The sequence below is a fragment of the Myotis lucifugus genome, unplaced genomic scaffold, assembly GCF_000147115.1.
Source record: "Myotis lucifugus unplaced genomic scaffold, Myoluc2.0 scaffold_185, whole genome shotgun sequence".
Lineage (NCBI taxonomy): Eukaryota > Metazoa > Chordata > Mammalia > Chiroptera > Vespertilionidae > Myotis > Myotis lucifugus.
This window is the reverse complement of record NW_005871233.1, coordinates 843,470-861,358: the sequence shown is the minus strand read 5'-3', so window position 1 is coordinate 861,358 and position 17,889 is coordinate 843,470. Positions and strand designations below refer to the sequence as shown.

Sequence of the window (17,889 nt, the reverse complement as noted above, 5' to 3'; positions counted from 1 at the left end):
GCCTCAGTGTCCCTGGTTCTGCCCTTGGCTGGCCCTGAGCCTGGGCCCTTCACTGATCCTCTGAACTGGCCCCCAGTGACCTGACTCTCATGCTTCACCTTTCACATACTGAAACCATGGCCATGCATGGACTCGGGGTAGCTGGTGATCCTTGGGACACCTTCTCAACCTGGGTGCTCTGAGGCTTGAGAAACGACCACACTCTGTGGGTGAGGAATTGTGGGTTAAGGAGGGGTTCTAGAACCCGACAGGCCTTGGTTCAAATCTTAATGCTGCCACTTATGAGCAGGAACCTTGGCCAAGTGACCACCTTTCTGTGCCTCATCTTCATCATTTCTAATGGGGTAGTAAAAAGTGCCCATTCTAGCGCTAGCTGGTTTGGCTCAGTGGATAGAGCATCAGCCTGTGGACTGAAGGGTCCTGGGTTCGATTCTGGTTAAGGGCACATGCCTGGGCTGTGGGCTCAAACCCCAGTAAAGGGGGGGGGGGTGCAGGAGGCAGCTGGTTACTGATTCTCTCTCATCATTGATGTTTCTATCCCTCTCCCTCTCCGTTCCTCTTTGAAATCAATAAAAATATTTTCAGAAAAGTGCCCATTCTATTGTGTTCCTGAGGTGATTAAATAGGAGGAAATGTGGAGTATCCAGTACTGTGTCCGGCATACAACAAGCACACAAAACCCTGTTGCTGTTACTAAGATTATTATCATCTGATCAGGGCTGGGCACGTCCTCATGTCTGTCATGGCGCCTGACTCCTCCCAGCCTGAACCACCTTTTTTTCTGGATTTTGAATACATTCCAGACTTCATGATACTTGCCCTGATTTTGGGGGGAAGGGCTAGAGGAGCGGGATAAGGTGTCAGTCGATTTATAACAAGGTCCCAAGTAAGTGACAGGGGACCCGAACTCTAGGAGACAGAAGAAACAAGAAGGATAATGGTGAGTTTCTGTGACACTTTTGGGGCCCATGGTGAATGCTGGAAAAATTTCCTCCTCATTTACACTTTAGTATAATGAGATCACCAAGCAACACTTTTCTCTTCTTCTGAACTGGGCGGGGTGAAAAAAAAAAAAAGATGTAAATCTGTTTGTCTTGGAGCCAAGATCACAGACTTGCAGGCAGGGACAGGCAAGACCAAGGGTGTTTACAGGCCCTGGAGGGCAACCTACTTGCCTGAAGTCCATCTGTTTTCCTGGTTTAAGGACACCATGGGGCTGGGATGCCAAGGACTTCCCTAGGCCACCAATCCTGGGCTATGCAACCTCTTCCCTACCCTACAAAGCCTGGGGAAGCTGGTAGCGTGCTGACATGGTCATCCTGAGCTGCCTGGAAATTCTGGAAGATCCCCTAAGCAGACATCTCCACCTCTTCCCCTCTAATGTCTGATAATTTCACTGGTTTTCTTTCTTTAGAATCTACCCATTCATCTAGTGGTTCTCAGACTTCAAAGGGGCAATAGTTTGTTATGCAAAATTATGTTGAAAATATTCATCTTAGTGTATGCACCCATGATAATCATTACAGATCTATAATAATAAAAGCATAATATGCTAATTAAACCAGACATCCTTCCAGACGTCCTTCCAGTTGACCTTCCGGACAAAGCCAGTGCTGTGAGGGAAGCCCGGGTCCCAGATGCCAGAGGGAAGCTGGTGCCGGCAGCCAGGGGAAGAAAGGCCTACTCTTGCATGAATTTCGTGCATTGGGCCTCTAGTAGGAGAATAAACAGATGAGAAGATGCTTAGTCTCCTCAGGCACCAAAAAAGTGCAAATTAAAACCACAATGTCCTGCAACTACTACATGGCTGAAATAAAAACGTTGGTGAGGACACGGAGCAACTACAACTCTCAGATGTCATAGGTGGGGGTGTGAAATGGTTTGTTACTTTGGGAAAAGGTTTGGCAGTCTCTTATTAAGTTAAACATATGACCCAGCGATTCCACTCCCAGGTATATACCCTGCAAATGTGTGAGCCTGTGCTCATCAAAAGACAGACACAGTGCTCATCTTCAGCAGCACCAGTCTAAGCAGTGCCAAACTGGAAACCACTCAAATGTCCATCAGCATTAGAATGGAGTAGTCAGTGGTGGGTCATTCAGATAATGGAATGAGAACTACTCAGAAACTGTGTCGCTACATACAATCACATGGCCACCTTTCACCAACGTAACATTGAGTAACAGAAGCCAGACTCATGCATTCAGTGTGAGTCTACATTCTGTAACATGAAATTCAAAACCAGGTAAGACGAAGTTAGGCTGTGAGAAGCAGGACGGGGTGGCCTGCGTGGGGTGTTGACTGGGAGGGGCCCGGGCCATGTTCTTGCCTTGGGTGTGGAACACGGCATGCTAGCTTTGTGATATGTCATCACACTGGACATTCATGATTTGGGCTCTTTTCTCAGTATGTGCTGTACCTGTGTAATAGTCAATAATATAAAACAGGAGGGTCTGTGCAATGAAAAGCCTCAGAACCCAGTGGGTTCTGCTTCCCAAGAGCAACACTTTCAGTCCTTTCAACTCTTTCCTCTGGCAGTTGCCACCTTCATGTCACACATCTGTACTTGAATCTTGACAGACAATGTTGGCAGACACCCTGCTGATGCCCTGTCTGGGTGGAGAAGGATTGCTCCGTGGTTCCCAGTGCTCTGCAGGAGACCCCTCTAATCTATGTGTGGCCCTTAAAGCTTCCCTGTATGCTTTAGCCATCTGCCAGAAGGAGGGCGTTGCCCGTCAAGCTGTGAGTAGAGGTCCTGTAGGGTGATGTGGGAGGGAACAGCTGGCCCAGGGAAGCCTTCCCTACCTGGCTTCTGGCGCTCCATCGTGCTCTCCTGGCTGGTCAGTCCACCTGAGGAGGAGTCCCCGCTGGATGTCCCGTCGTGGCCAAAGTGGGGATCGAAAGAGAGCAGTGGGTGTGGGGCAGCCACGTACCTGCAGGGGAGTGAGAGGAGGCAAGTGCAGGGTGAAGGGCTGGTGTGTCAAAACCACCTGAGAGTGAGTCTCCAGTGGGTTTTAAGCACAGGAGAGCCCAAGTGGAGGAAGGCTAGATGAGGCTAAATGTGTTGTAGCCTGAGGGAGGAGGCCAAGGAGCTGCTGGTGGCAGGGAATGCTAGGCAAGGAGGGGTCCTCCAGGGAGGAGGAGGAGCAGAAGCCACTTAGGTCGATGGCCCTACCCACAGGCTCTTCAGGGGTCCTGTGTTTTGGCTGTAAAATGGGGTGAGCTGTTGTCAGCAGCTCCTCACCCCAGGCCTGTCTTGGGCTTCCTCTCTCTGGTGGGGAAGAGCAGTATATGTGTACACATAGGAGCCCTGGAGCCAGTAGGTTGGGGTTTAAACCTCACCACTGCCTCTTGCCCAGCCAGGCAGTCAATTTTTCAGCTTGGAGCCTCAGTTTGCCTAGTTGTCAAGAGGTGCTCACAACAGCCTCTTTCTTGTGGGACTGAATGACTTAGCCTGAGGCTGACATATGACCCAGGTTGAGCCGGAACAACTGGCCTTCAGACTCTGGAGGAAGGCACTGTGGGAGAAGCTGTGGACTCAGGTCTCAGAACTAGGCGATCTTGGCTCAAACCCTAGTTCCATCCCTTACGAGCAGCATAAATCATAGGTTTCCGTTTTTCAAGCTTCAGCTTTCCCATTGGAAAAAAGGGATAACATTTTCTACCACACAGGGTGTGGAACAAGTGAAATAGTTATCTCCTAGTCAGAGATTCTCCTGGAGGCTGGCTCTGCACACCCACAGGCCATGGCTGAGATTTAAGAGACGTGACAGAAGTCTCACCCTGGGCCTCAATCCCAGCGGCATTCTCTATGCCCTGGAGTGAATCCGATGAGCACCTCCTAATGTCCATTCCACCACACATCAGAGCCCATCATGAAGGAAACCTGCCTTGCCTGGGGTTGGTTCAGGGACAGGCAAATGACACAATTTTGGCCACTGAGATGGGAGAGCGTGTGAGTTATTAAGACTCCCACAAAATACTCTGGCTTTCCACCTGGGAAGCAGGTGGCAGGATGACACTTTCTGGCCCCTTTAGATTGACCGGGTGGGCTGTGTGACTAGATCTCGCCAATGAGTTGTGAGGGGAATGACTGGGAGGTGGTGGTGCCTGTGTCCTGAGAGGTGTCCTGTCAACTGACAGTGGAGCTGCAGTGTGGGTGTGAAACAAACCTTTACTGATATAAGTCACTGAGAGTTTCAGATGCCTGTTACTCAGCATAACCTGACTGAAATGGCGAAAGTCCGCTGGGGCATGGGGGAGAGCTTCTGGGAAAAGTGTCTTGCTATTAAGAGAGATGATGAGGAAAGATGGCCTCTCTTCTTAATCCAGGCATTGCTGGGTCCAGATATAACACCATGAGTCTGTGCTGCCCTCTCATGACAGCCTGAAGATGGATGAGGCCAATGCTGAGGGTGGAAAGGAGGAGGCGGAGGAACGAGGCCCTCGATAATGCTGTCACAATACCTGATTAAGCCTCCCTGAAGCCTGTTCTGCCTCTGAGCCTCCTTTTCTGTGAGATAATAAATTCCTACAATGTTTGCACCAGCCAAATTTCAGTCACTTGCACCCCATGGACACAGGCCCTGTACTCTGGGGGTTACTGAGCCTCTATTTATCAGGTGGATGCTGACATTCCCCATTCGGCCACTTGTGTCTATATGCAAGTAGGGTGATAAACTGGGACCCCCAACATCCCAAACAGAAGTTAGCTTCTCCAAGGTCGTCTTGCCAGCCACAAAGCCAGGGTTGCCTCTGCAAAGACAACTCCAAACCCCTAGGCTTCAACGCCACCAGGGCAGCAGACGGGTGCTTCAGTGGTGCACTGGATTTTCTGAAAACTCAACCCTACTTGCCTCCCCAGAGTGTACATATTATCCTTGCCCTCCCAGACCTTGACTTCTAATGCCTCCAGGATAAGGAGAGCCCAAACAATAAAATGCATAAGCAATCTTCACCTTATGGGTGACCTGGTAAAATGTGGCTCCACCACAGCTGGAAGTTGAAGTATAGACATGTTTATTCTATTTTTTCAAAATGTCTGTATCATATCCTGAGCACTAAAGGAAAACATCAGCAGTGGCTGGGGTTGGCAGAGGAAAGTGGAAGGTATGAGTGGTAGACATGCAGGCGGCTCCCCCAATATCTATTCTCTGCTTCTGCCCTGCTAACAGAATCCCAACTATATTTGGGGCAGCATCAGCTAACAAACAGACTACATTTCCCAGACTCTCTTGCAGTTCTGGCCAATGAGTTAAAAGTGCTGCATGTGACATTCAGGAAATCTCTGGAGGTGTGTTGTGGGTGCCACTGCCTCATCATTTCCTAAAGCTGAAGCTCCAGCAGCCACTTTAAGACCAACAGGCAACAGGCCAAGGATGGCAGAGCATTGGTGAGGAGGAGCCTGGGTCTCTGACAATGTGAGAGAAAGAAAGAAACTATTTCATCTGAATATCTGCTTTCTATATGATGCAGCTAAACCTAATCCTAACTTTAGTGGGACATACAGTCAAACCTCTGTTCTCAAACATGTCCCATCTCAAACACTTTGGTTCTCGACCAAGTTGTTTACTGAAAACATGTCTCCATTTTCTAACACAACTTCAGTTCTCAACCTGATAACCCTTCATGCTGATACATCAGCATGACAAAAAGCACCTCTCAGGCTACACCTCAGGAAATTGGGCTGTGAATATTTTCATATTCTCTCTCTCTCTTTTTTTTTTTGCTTTTGCTGCTGGTGAAATAGACCATTAGCACAATTTTAAAACATAAAGAGGCCACGAGGGTGCTGATGTTGCTAAGGATATGAAAGTGGTCACAAAACAACAATCACAGGCATTAAGGAGGTAGAAAAATTGTTGTTGATTTAAATAAAGGAAAAGCAGTTTGCCAGTGGTGACAGCATTTCGGAGGCAGTGATATGTGAAAAAGGGGTCTGGAACGTATTAATTCAATTGACGTTATTTCTAATGGGAAAAATGATTTGGTTTTCAAACAAATCGCTTCTCAAATAGCCTTCTGGAACGAACTAAGTTCGAAAACCGAGGATCCACTGTATTTACTATGCTTCATCTCTCAGCTACTGTCCTCAATCAAGACAACCTGTACTTTGTCCATTCATATAATAATCCCAGTGCAAACTAACTGACCTATGCTGACCATTCTTTGGGCTGCTAAATAAGTCCCATTCAGGGCCATTCTATTACTGCCATATCTGGTCAAGTTGATTGGAAATCAGGACATTTCAGTATCTCACCACGCACAGCTCTGGGCAAAAATCCCTAGAACAAGAGATCAAATATATATTTAATATCTTCTGAGAAAATATAATGTATTCTTATCTTTTTTCAGAATTGGAAATCACTTTAAAACTAAAGGGTTTGAAGTTTTAGTGAGGAACTAACCAGCTGCAGTTTCAAGAGCCTCCAGGCACAAACTAGACATACTGACTGACCCTGGGAAAGCCAAGGTGGGGGTTGCCTTAAGATCAGCAGTGTTGGGCTACTGGGATGCTGGAACAGAGCTTCTCACTTGGCCACAGAGGAAAGTAACAAGAAAGACGTGAACGTGAGGGGAAGGCTACAGCCTGCTATCAATCTCCTACCCTGACTGATGGGACAATGGAAGGGTAGGGCAGACAATGTAGCCACTATTGGCTGCCACTCCAACAGCTAGCCATCTTCATCTTTGTCCTTGCTGGTGGAGCCCAGATTCTGCTCTGGAGGCCATCCCTCTGCCATGTGGTTTGAGTACATCCTGACAGTTTAAGACAGTTATGTTGGTCCAATGGGACCTTGCCAGGGGTTGATTCAGGAGTGGGCACTCTTGAAAACAAAGAGAAGTTTTCTCCTCTTCTTCTGCAGGGCACTGGTTTTGCTGGGGGCCACAGTAGCCATCATGGGTCATGAGTGAAGTTGGTTCCTGAGGACCTCACTGCAGAACTAACCAGCCCTAAAGCCACCCTAACTCTGGACTTACTATGTGATGATAAAGCCCCTTAATGCTTCCTGCCTTCTCGAGTTAGGCTTTTTGTCACTTGCAGTCAAATGCCTCCTAACCAATGTACCACTCTTTATGGAGCTGAAGGAGAAAAACAGGAAAAAAAAATAAAAGCTAACTAGGTGGTCTGATAAGCAAAAGTCTAGGGCCCAGTCCAGCCCTGCAGGCTTGCAGAGCTGGGCATACAATTCTGCCTTAATGCTCTGTACTGAGTGGGTGGGTTGTTATTCCTGCACAGGAGGGGGGCAAACTCCTGAGGACAGGGACAGCATCTGCCAGCCTCTGTACCCCAGCTGCCAGCACAGGCACCACACTCAGCAGGAACAGTCATCACCCTCATGGAGCACTTACTATGTGCCAGGCACATTTCCAAGTGCTATAAAGGGTGTCCCTCCTTCAATATTCTTAACACTGCTCAGAGACAGACATTTTAAATGTGAGCAAACTGAGGTGCAGAGAGGGAAAGTCACTTGCTCACACTCACATGGCAGGCAGGAGTAGGCCAATTGCCATCTTGTCTCTTGGTAAATCTAAGATGGGCCACAAGACAGGTTCTGTCTATGAGGACCTTTGCTTTCCTAAAAGTAGCAACCTGCTGGAGAAGACAGCATGAGACAGAGGAGTCCTGAGGGAGAAATGTCTGGTGCTGGGCTGGAATGTCGGGCTCAGGACCCACAGGCTCCAGGATGTCACGGGGCAACTGTGTAGCAGAAAAAGAGGAAAGGAGATGAGGCCAGAGGCCACTGGGGCACCCTGATCTGCTCCCAGCCTCTTACTGCAGGCTGGTGACTGCCTGTGAAAAACACTTCTGGGGGTTTCAGTGATGAGGTGTGCTAGGAACATTTGGCAAAACTTGAAGCCTAGCTGCTGATAGAGATAAAAATGCTGAGATATGGGACACAGAGAGCAAGGCAGACTCCACTGGAGCCCTGGAAAGAGAAGGGTAGGGGGAGAAGAGCTTGAGTCCAAAGAAAAAGCATTAGTTACCTACTTGTCAATGCCAGAGAGCCTAGAACACAAAATCACAGCCATGAAGTGTCACAGTGGGGTGGGGACACCCACAGGAACCATGTATGTTGCCTTAATTTTTTTTTTGTCCTCACCTGAGGATATTTTTTCCATTGATTTTTAGAGAGAGGGAGGAAGGGAGTAAGAGAAGGAGGGAGAGAGAGAGAGAGAGAGAGAGAGAGAGAGAGAGAGAGAGAGAGAGAGAGAGAGAGAGAGAGAGAGAGAAACATTATTGTGAGAGAAACATATCGATTGGTTGCCTCTCCCCATGTACCCTGATCAGGGCTGGGGATCAAACCTGCAACCCAGGTATGTGCCCCTGACTGGGAATTGAACCTGAGACACTTTGGAATATGGGCCAATGCCCTATCCACTGAGCAATACTGGCCAAAGCGATGTTGCCCTAATTTGGAGAATGAGCTCAGGGTCCTTTGGCAGGAAGCAGAGTCTGGAGTCAGGGTTAGCCCTCTGGAATTACGTAGGCCCGAGTTCCTGTCCTGCTTCAGCCACTCCCAGAAGAGTGACCTTGACCAAGTGCATTCACTGAACCTCAGTTTCCCTTCTGTAAAATGGAATAATTCAACTATCCACCTTGTGGAACTGAGGTCATGCACATAGATCAATGGAATTGACTAGAGAACCCAGAAATAAATCCATGCAAATGTGACCAATTAATTTATCCTTCCAATGAATTTTTGCTTTAAGGGGCAAAAGCACTGTAATGGAGCCTTTGCAATAAATGGTGGAACAGCCCTAGCTGGTTTGGCTCAGTGGATAGAGCATCAGCCTGTCGACTGAAGGGTCCCAGGTTCGATTCCGGTCAGGGGCACATGTCTGGGTTGTGGGCTTGATCCCCAGTAGGGGATGTGCAGGAGGCAGCCAATCACTGATTCTCTCTCATCATTGATGTTTCTATCTCTCTTTCCCTCTCCCTTCCTCTCTGAAATCAATAAAGAAATATTTAAAAAATCAAAAATCAAAAATCGTGGAACAAACTGGACATCTGTAGGAAACTAAAAGGAACTTCAACCTAAACCTCTCACCTCTTGCAAAAATTAACTCAAAATGGATCATAGACTTAAATGTAAACTATAAAACTTCTGGAAAAATAAACATAAAAATATCTTCAGGACTCAAAACTAGGCAAATAATTCTTAGAATTTATATCAAAAGCATAATCCATAAAAGGAAAAAAATGATAGTTTGGACCTCATCAAAATTAAAACTTTAGTTCGGCAAAAGACCTTGTTAAGATGAAAAGATAAATTAAAGACTGGGAGGAGAGAGAAACCAAGATGGCGGCATAGGTAAACACCTGAAATTGCTGCCTCGCACAACCACTTCAAAAATACAACTAAAAGACAAAACGGACACCATCCAGAACCACAGGAAGGCTGGCTGCGTGGAAATTCTACAACTAGAAGGAAAGAGAAAAGCACACTGAGACTCAGAGGAGGTGCGGAAGTAAAGTGCAGAGGTACGGAGGCGTGCGCGGAAAGGGCTGGCAACTGAGGACATGGTTGTCTTTTTCAATCGGGAGGGAGTCACAAGCTCCCAACTCCAGTTCCGGGTGAGTCTCTGGGGACCCAGACTCATATGGGGAGAAAGTGGACTGTCTGGCAGTGGGCAGAACTCGAGGGCGGCTTTCTCTCAGAGGTGCTTGCAGCGATTACCTCAGGACACTGAGACTCGGGACCTCTTAAGGCAGGACTGAGGATCAGCCATAGCTGTTTGCTCCGCCCTGTTGATTCCCTGAGACCCCGCCCCACCCAAGCTGTGCACAGAGGCTTTTGCATAAGAATGACCTGGCCCTTTGCAATCTAAAATTACCTAACAAACTGCAGCTGGGTCAGAGAGACACAGAACATCCAAAAGAAGGCCCAAGGCCCCACAGCAGCTTGCATTGCTTCACAGCTGGGCCTCATCTGGGCACCTCCAAACCCCAAACAAAGAAGAGGAATCTGCAGATCTCTCCATAGCTCCTGCTGGGTAGCCTCAGGCAGAGGCTAAATTAGCACCTCCTTAGAGATCCAAGAGCCAGTGTACCCAGTGGTCAGAGTGGGACCATCCAGATTACAACTCCTCAGATCCATAAGGGACACACTCAGGGGGCAGACTCAGTGAGCACCAAAGCCCCACTGAAGCAAGTCTTGCCCCATAAGGGTGTCTCCAGCACAGAAGTTCTCCCACAGTAGATACAGATGATTTTCACAGCTAATTGGCCTGAAGGTCAATTCCTCCCAGTGATACCAACTACAATCAAGGCTTAACTACAACAAGACTGTGCACACAGCCCACAAGGGGGGGCACCAAGAGTGTCCACCTCAGGTAATTGGGGAGGCTGAGTCACTGGGCCCTATAGGACACCTAGCACAGAAAGCCACTCTATCAACACAGGGAAGCAGCCAAAATGAGGAGACAAAAAAAAAAAACAGGTCACAAATGACAGAAATGGAGGAAAGCAAACTACTGGATATAGAGTTCAAAACCACGGTTATAAGGTTACTCAAGAATCTTCTAGAAACCGCCGATAAATTTAGTGAGACCCTCAATAAGTCTAGTGAGACCCTCGAGGATATGAAAAAGGACCAACTAGAAATTAAGCATACACTGACTGAAATAAAGAATATTATACAGAGATCCAATAGCAGACTAGAGGATCGCAAGAATCAAGTCAAAGATTTGAAATACGAAGAAGCAAAAAACCCCCAACCGGAAAAGCAAAAAGAAAAAAGAATCCAAAAATATGAAGATAGTGTAAGGAGCCTCTGGGACAGCTTCAAGCGTACCAACATCCGAATTATAGGGGTGCCAGAAGAAGAGAGAGAGCAAGACATTGAAAACCTATTTGAAGAAATAATGACAGAAAATTTCCCCTACCTGGTGAAAGAAATAGACTTACAAGTCCAGGAAGAGCATAGAACCCCAAACAAAAGGAATCCAAAGAGGACCACACCAAGACACATCATAATTAAAATGCCAAGGGCAAAAGACAAAGAGAGAATCTTAAAAGCAGCAAGAGAAAAACAGTCAGTTACCTACAAGGGAGTACCCATATGACTGTCAGCTGATTTCTCAACAGACATTATGCAGGCCAGAAGGGAGTGGCAAGAAATATTCAAAGTGATGAATAGCAAGAACCTACAACCAAGATTACTTTACCCAGCAAAGCTATCATTCAGAATTGAAGGTCAGATAAAGAGCTTCACAGATAAGAAAAAGCTAAAGGAGTTCATCACCACCAAACCAGTATTATATGAAATGCTGAAAGGTATTCTTTAAGAAGAGGAAGAAGAAAAGGGTAAAGATACAAATTATGAACAACAAATACATATCTATCAATAAGTGAATCTAAAAATCAAGTGAATAAAAAATCTGATGAACAGAATAAACTGGTGAATATAATAGAATCAGGGGCATAGAAAGGGAGTGGACTGACAATTCTCGGGGGGAAAGGGGTGTGGGGGTGCGGGAAGAGACTGGACAAAAATCGTACACCTATGGATAAGGACATTGAGCGGGGGGGTAAGGGCAGAGAGTGGAGTGGGAACCGGGTGGAGGGGAGCTATGGGGGGAAAAAGAGGAACAACTGTAATAATCTGAACAATAAAGATTTAATTAAAAGAAAAAGAGACTGGGAGGAAATATTTGCAAATCACAACCTGACAAAGGACTTGTATCTAGATTGTAGAAAGAATTCTCCCACATTGAAAAAGCATCAAATCCAATTAGAAAATGGGCAAAAGACATTTCACTGAAGAGATATAATTGGCAAATAAGCAATGAAAGTGTGTTCAACATCATTAGCCATTAGAGAAATGCAAATTAAGACCACAGTGAGATATCATTACACACCTATTAGAATGGTTAAAACAAAAACCAGTGATGACACCAAATGGTGTTGAGGAGGAGGAGAAACTGGAGCACTCATACCCTGCCAGGGGGGATGTAAAATAGTACAGCCACTCTGGAAAATAGTTTGGCAGTTCCTTTTAAAACTAAAAATGGACATACCACACAATAAAGCAATTGTATTTTGTTCTAAACACTTCTCTACATGCAATACAGAATAGTCAGTTCACCCATTCACTGAATTAATGCTGTCCTCAATTTGCTGAGCAAGGAGCACTCTCAGAAACATCTCTCCCCAGCTTTGAAGTATGACTAACAAAACTGTAATATATTTAAAGTGTACAATATGAGTTGATATATGTATGAATTGTGAAATGATTCCCATAATCAAGTTAATTAACACATTATCATCTCATGTAGTTACCTTTTTGGGTGAGAATGCTTAAGATCTATTCTCTCAGCATATTTCCAGTGTATAATACAGAGTTATTAACCATTTGCCTCCCATAAGCATCTATAGACACAAGTGGAGGACCTTCCGTTTTGGATGTGTGGCAGTTAACTGGTTAACTATAGCCACCATACTGTCCATCTCAGAACCTATTAATCTCATAACTGAAACTCTGTACCCTTTGAGCAAAATCTCCCCATTTCCTCCACCTTTAGGCAACCACCATTCTATTCTGTTTTTGAGTTCGAATCTTTTTAAGATTCTGCATAGAAGTGATACCATACAGCATATGTCTGACTTAATTCATTTAGCTTAATGCCCTCCAGGCTCATTCATGCTGTTGCAAATGGCCGAATAGCCTTTTTCATTGCTGAATAATATTCCATTGTGTATATAAGCCACATTTCCTTTACTCATTCATCTGTCGACTGACATTTAGGTTGCTTCCTTATATTGGCAAGCAACTGTATTCTTGGGCATTTATCCCAGAGAAATAAAAACTTGTTTTCATGCATGCTGAGGGCGAAATTCTGAAGAACCTCTAGGGATTGTACCAATGTCTTGGTTTAATATTATATCCTAGTTAGCAGGATGTTAACACTGGGGGAGGCTAAGTGAAGGAATTCCCTGTGCATTTCTTCTCAACTTTCTGTGAATTGTTATTATTTCCAATAAAAAGTTTAAAAATAATAATAATGAAGGGGGGACACTGAGCCTTTGAAAAAACAACAAGCTCTCTGGAGTCATCAGTAGCATCACCCCCACGCACGACTCCTCTCCATGCCTCCTGTGTTCCATACCATTCTGCTTACTCCCTCCTTTCTGTGGCAAACTCTTACTAATCTTTCAAAGCCCCATTCAAATGTCACTTCCTCCAGACAGACAGCCTAGAACTTTGGGGCTGGACTGTACTCCCCTTGAGTCTATTTGAGTGTGCATCAGAGTGCATATTGGTTCTAAGACCCTCTCTCCATCACAGTCAGCACACACAGAAAGCTCTTGGGACCCTTTGCTGAATGAAAGTTGAATGGTAACTACTAGAAGATGAAAGAGTATGTTTTCCCCAATTTTACAGCAGAGGCTTACAATCAAACAATGGTTTAGTTCAGCAGCTCTCAAAGTGTGTTTCCTGGACCAGCAGCATTGGTATGGCACATTCTACTCCAGACCCACCAAGTTGGAAACTAGAGGGAGAGGCCCAGTAACTTGTATTTTAACAAGCCCTCCTTCTGGGTGATTCTGAGGCACACTAAAGATGGAGACCCACTAACTTAGTGGACTGATCCTTGGTCTTATGGTAGGTGGTCTTATATATAGACAATCACTAACTCACTCCTTCCTTTCATCAAACATACCAAGAATCTTACCATGTGCCAGATCTGTGCTGCATGATAATCATATACATAAACTGGGAAGGTCTTAGCTCTTAAAAAGCATGAATATGCTCTCTCTCTCTCTCAACTGGGCTAATAGAATGGAGAATGCTCAAGGTCAGGGAACTGAGGGGCAGAGTGGTAGCCCCTAGTGCTAGGGGAGGTTCAGGAAAGACTTCCTGGAGGAGGAGCACCAGTGCTCAGGTGGGCAGGAAAGGGGTGGGATGTGAGGGTAAAGAGTGTGAGGAATTAACCAGGCAGAGGTAAGAACATGAGAACTGAAATGCAAACAGCCTACCTAAGAAACTGGAAGTGACCAGTGACGATGACATGTGGCACTGCAGAAGGCTGGAGAGACAGGTAGGGTCACGGGGGCCACAGGGAGGCACTGAGGCTGTGTCCTAGGGATCTAAGACACCTGGGAGCAGGGGACATATGTAGCCAGATATAGAAAGATTTCCCCTGGCTGCTGAGTGGAGGATGAACCAGAGGAAGTGGGAGTGGAGCTGGGGGCTCAGGGAGGTGTGCAGGGCAGGGCAGTGGGGACAGGAGGAGGGGGTAGGGGCAGATATGCTCAGAAGACTGAAGACTACAGTAAAGGTGAGGACAAAGGGAGACATCCAGAATGAGGCCCATGGCTCAGGTCTGTGACAAGAGAATGGTGAGAGTTCCTGGGCCCCCAGAGGAGGAAGTGCACAGGGCACTGGGGCTGAAGGTAGCTGGGTTTATCCTGGGGGCACAGGAGCCATGGAGGAGTTGGGATGATCCCTCAGTCTGGGGAAGGATCCAAGGGGACAGGACTGAAGCCTGAGGGGCTATGAAAACTGGGTAATGCAGGTGGCCTGGTCTTGGGGAGTGGGGCTGGAGAGGTAAATATATGGCCATGCTGGAAGGCGAATGGTCTTGCTCAAACAAGTGATACAGGTATCAAGAAAGTGGCAACCAATATTCTGCTGCAAGATAAGCCAACGCGAGTCCTGCTCAGGCACAGCCAACCCTCTGATGACCTGCAGGGTGCCAGAAACCCCATAAAATGGCCTTGGACTTACAGGGTATGTGCATTTCCTGGGAAAGAAGGATCCCCAGGTTTCACCAGATTCCTTAATTTGAAAAGAGCGGAGATTCTGACCTTTCTGGGGATGGCTTGTATCTTGCATAGGTGGCCGAGCCTGGGGTGGAGAAGCTCCCAGAAGGTTGTCGGTAGGGAGGGGCTTTGTCGACCCCTGCTGGTGATGCTGTGTAAGGGGTTTCTGGGAAGCTAACAGGCCTGGAACAGACAGGAGGGAAGAAGAAGGTGGGTGAGAGAGGAAGATACCCTTGCCCTCACAGAGGAGGGACAGACAGACCTTTCACTCAGGCCCAACCACATCTCATCTGCTTTATCTGCTATCATCCCCTGGGGGTGGAGAGGGCTGCTGAGCAAAGGGCAGCAGGAAGCTGGGGATACCCCTGCCCACCCCTCCCCCTCTCCCACTTTGGCCTCCGCCCTCAGCCACTGTGGCCCTGACATGGGCCTGATAGGACTGTTCTAGCCCACTCCTGGGACGACATGCTTCTCTGCAGCTTAGATCCCTCCATTTCTTGAAAAACTTCCTTTATCTTTTAATATATAATATATTCAAAAGAATTTATCTGTAAGGTATATGTCATCACAATAAACTCTTTGAACTAGAATGGTGGCAATACCTATACACATGTGGGCTGCTCCCCTTCTCACTTCCCTGCCTCCCCCAGGAAGTTATCACATCCTATACCAGCGATGGCGAACCTTTTGAGCTCGGCGTGTCAGCATTTTTAAAAACCCTAACTTAACTCTGGTGCCATGTCACATATAGAAAGTTTTTGATATTTGCAACCATAGTAAAACAAAGACTTATATTTTTGATATTTATTTCATATATTTAAATGCCATTTAACAAAGAAAAATCAACCAAAAAAATGAGTTCGTGTGTCACCTCTGACACACGTGTCATAGGTTCGCCATACTCTGTGCTTATCAGTCCCTTGCCCTTTTAAAAAATATAGTTTTAACCATACATAGTATGGTGAATTTCCACATCAGACACTGAGCTATTAGCACTAGGCCCTCACACAACGGGCTCAGATTATAAGTTGAAGGAAAGGGAGGCAGGGACAGAGGGAGGGAGGAAGGCATGAATGAATGGAGGGAGGAGGGGGGTAAGGCAAAGGACAAGAAGGAAAGGAGAAAGACTGAGAAGGGACTGGAAAGAAAAGGAAGGAGAGAGAAAAGGACAGGAGGGAGATGGGGACAGGAGTTGATGCCCTTGGGGGTCCTTACCTCTTGCTGTGCAGGGGCTGGGACTCCCGAAAGGGGACCATGGGGGTCTGCTTTGGGGGCCGGCTCAGGGACTGAGGGTGGCCGGGGGTAGCAGGAGTGGCCCACTTGGAGGCTGGTAGAGAGTTGTGGGAGGCTGGCCCACTCCACTGCCAGGGAGCATTGCTGCGGTAGGGGGGCCGGCCCCCAGAGGGCATGCTGTCCTGCTCAGGCTTGGGCTCTGAGGTATTCATGTCGTAGGTCTCTGGCCACCCCCTAGGAAGAGAAACTTTGTTACTCAGAAAGGCTCTGGACTACCTGCACACATGCCCGCTGCCTGGTAACATTGGGTAGGCTTCCCTGGCACAATTTAAACCATGGTGGCCTATTTTAGAGGCTGAGTAGACGACAGGGCCCAACACAGGGGTTCTGACTGGCTGCTTGACTTCATCTCCACGCCCCTTTTCTCCTTCTCTACTCATTTTCCTTCCTCTCCCTTCTCCCTGACACAGGCCTCAAATCAGCCAGTGTTCTCCATGGACTGGCTCGGCCCCCCTTAGCAGTACTGGAGCCAGAAAGGCAGAATTGAGCTGTGGGAGCTCAGTTCAGAGTACTTGGCTTGGAAGCTCTCATGCCCCCATTGAGCCAGTCCTCTGGTTTGGCTTAGTGGATAGAGTGTTGGACTACGGACCAAAGGGTCCCAGGTTTGATTTCCATCAAGGGCATGTACGTAGGTTGCAAGCTCCTCCCGGGGCCCAGGCCCTGGTCAAGGTGTGTGCAAGAGGCAACCAATCGATGTGTTTCTCTCTATCTCTCCCTCTCTCTAAAAAAGAAAAAAAAAAAATCAATAGAAAAATATCCTCCATGAGGATTAAAAAAAAAGGAAATATCCTTAGGATCAAAGGATAGTATCTGCTTTGTTCCCAAGAATATCAATGACAGCTGGAAGAGGAGCAGGTGACCTACTTAAAAAAAAAAAAAAGCCACAAAATCCAGAACCTTGAAATAAATGCAGAACTAACAGCCTGTGACTCCCCCAGACCAGGCTGGCACAGGAATTACAGCATTCCTGGCTGCAGGTGGGGAGAGACTTGGGCTGGGTTGGAGGGTCTTGGACTGGGTTGACATTCTCCACTGAGGCTGTAGAGCAGGAAGGAGGGCTCTGAGCCGGAGGAAGGAGCTGTGGGAGCTCAGTTCAGATACTTGGCTTGGAAGCTCTCATGCCCCCATTGAGCCAGTCCTCTGTGACTCTCCTGAGTCCTCTGGAGCCCAGGGAACTTTCAGGGCCACCAGACAAAATACTAAGTGCCTTGGAGAGGGCCTCTTTGGATTGAGGTATATAGGTGTTCTGTTTGCTTCTTGGATTTGAGCATCTAATTCTTTCCATAGATTTGGGAAGTTCTCATCCACTATTTGTTTTAATAGATTCTCCATTCTATGCTTCCTCTCTTCCTCCCCCGCAATGCCTATAATTCTAATATTGCTTTTCTGATTGTTCTCATAGAGCTTTTTCATCTTTCTTTGTGCTCAGGTCTTTCTCTTCTTCCCTGTGCATCATTTCTTGATTCATATCTTTGAAATCACTAATTCTTTCCTCCATCTGGTTGGTTCTGTTTTCTATGCTCAGTAGTTCACTCTTAATAATCTCAATTGCATGCTTCATTTCCAGATTTTATTTTCTCACATCTCCTTGAGTATTTTCAGAACTGCAATCTTAATATCTCTGTCATTTATATAACATATTTCCATGTGTTCCAGCTTGCTTTCTGGGGATTTTTCCATTTTCTTTCTGACCATCCTCATTACCATGGTTATTCATGATGTTTGCTCTTCTCCTTTGTCTAGGCATGCAGCTTTTTCTGGAGAGGTCTTTTTACTATTTTCTAGTAGATGGCGCTGAATCACAAGATTTTTTAGCTATGTGATCT

The 17,889-nt window shown here is 46.7% G+C and overlaps 1 protein-coding gene across 1 annotated transcript in view; it reads right to left on the bottom strand.

The window, feature by feature from the left end:
- SIPA1L3 (signal induced proliferation associated 1 like 3) overlaps nt 1-17,889 on the bottom strand; it is a 261,128-nt gene that overhangs the window by 44,137 nt on the left and 199,102 nt on the right. Inside the window, exons 12-14 of the mRNA XM_023760563.1 lie at nt 15,986-16,237; nt 14,816-14,953; nt 2,806-2,933 (exon numbers count right to left, since the gene is read on the bottom strand). Of these exons, the coding sequence (XP_023616331.1) occupies nt 2,806-2,933; nt 14,816-14,953; nt 15,986-16,237 (518 nt within the window). The remainder of the gene's footprint in view (nt 1-2,805; nt 2,934-14,815; nt 14,954-15,985; nt 16,238-17,889) is intronic.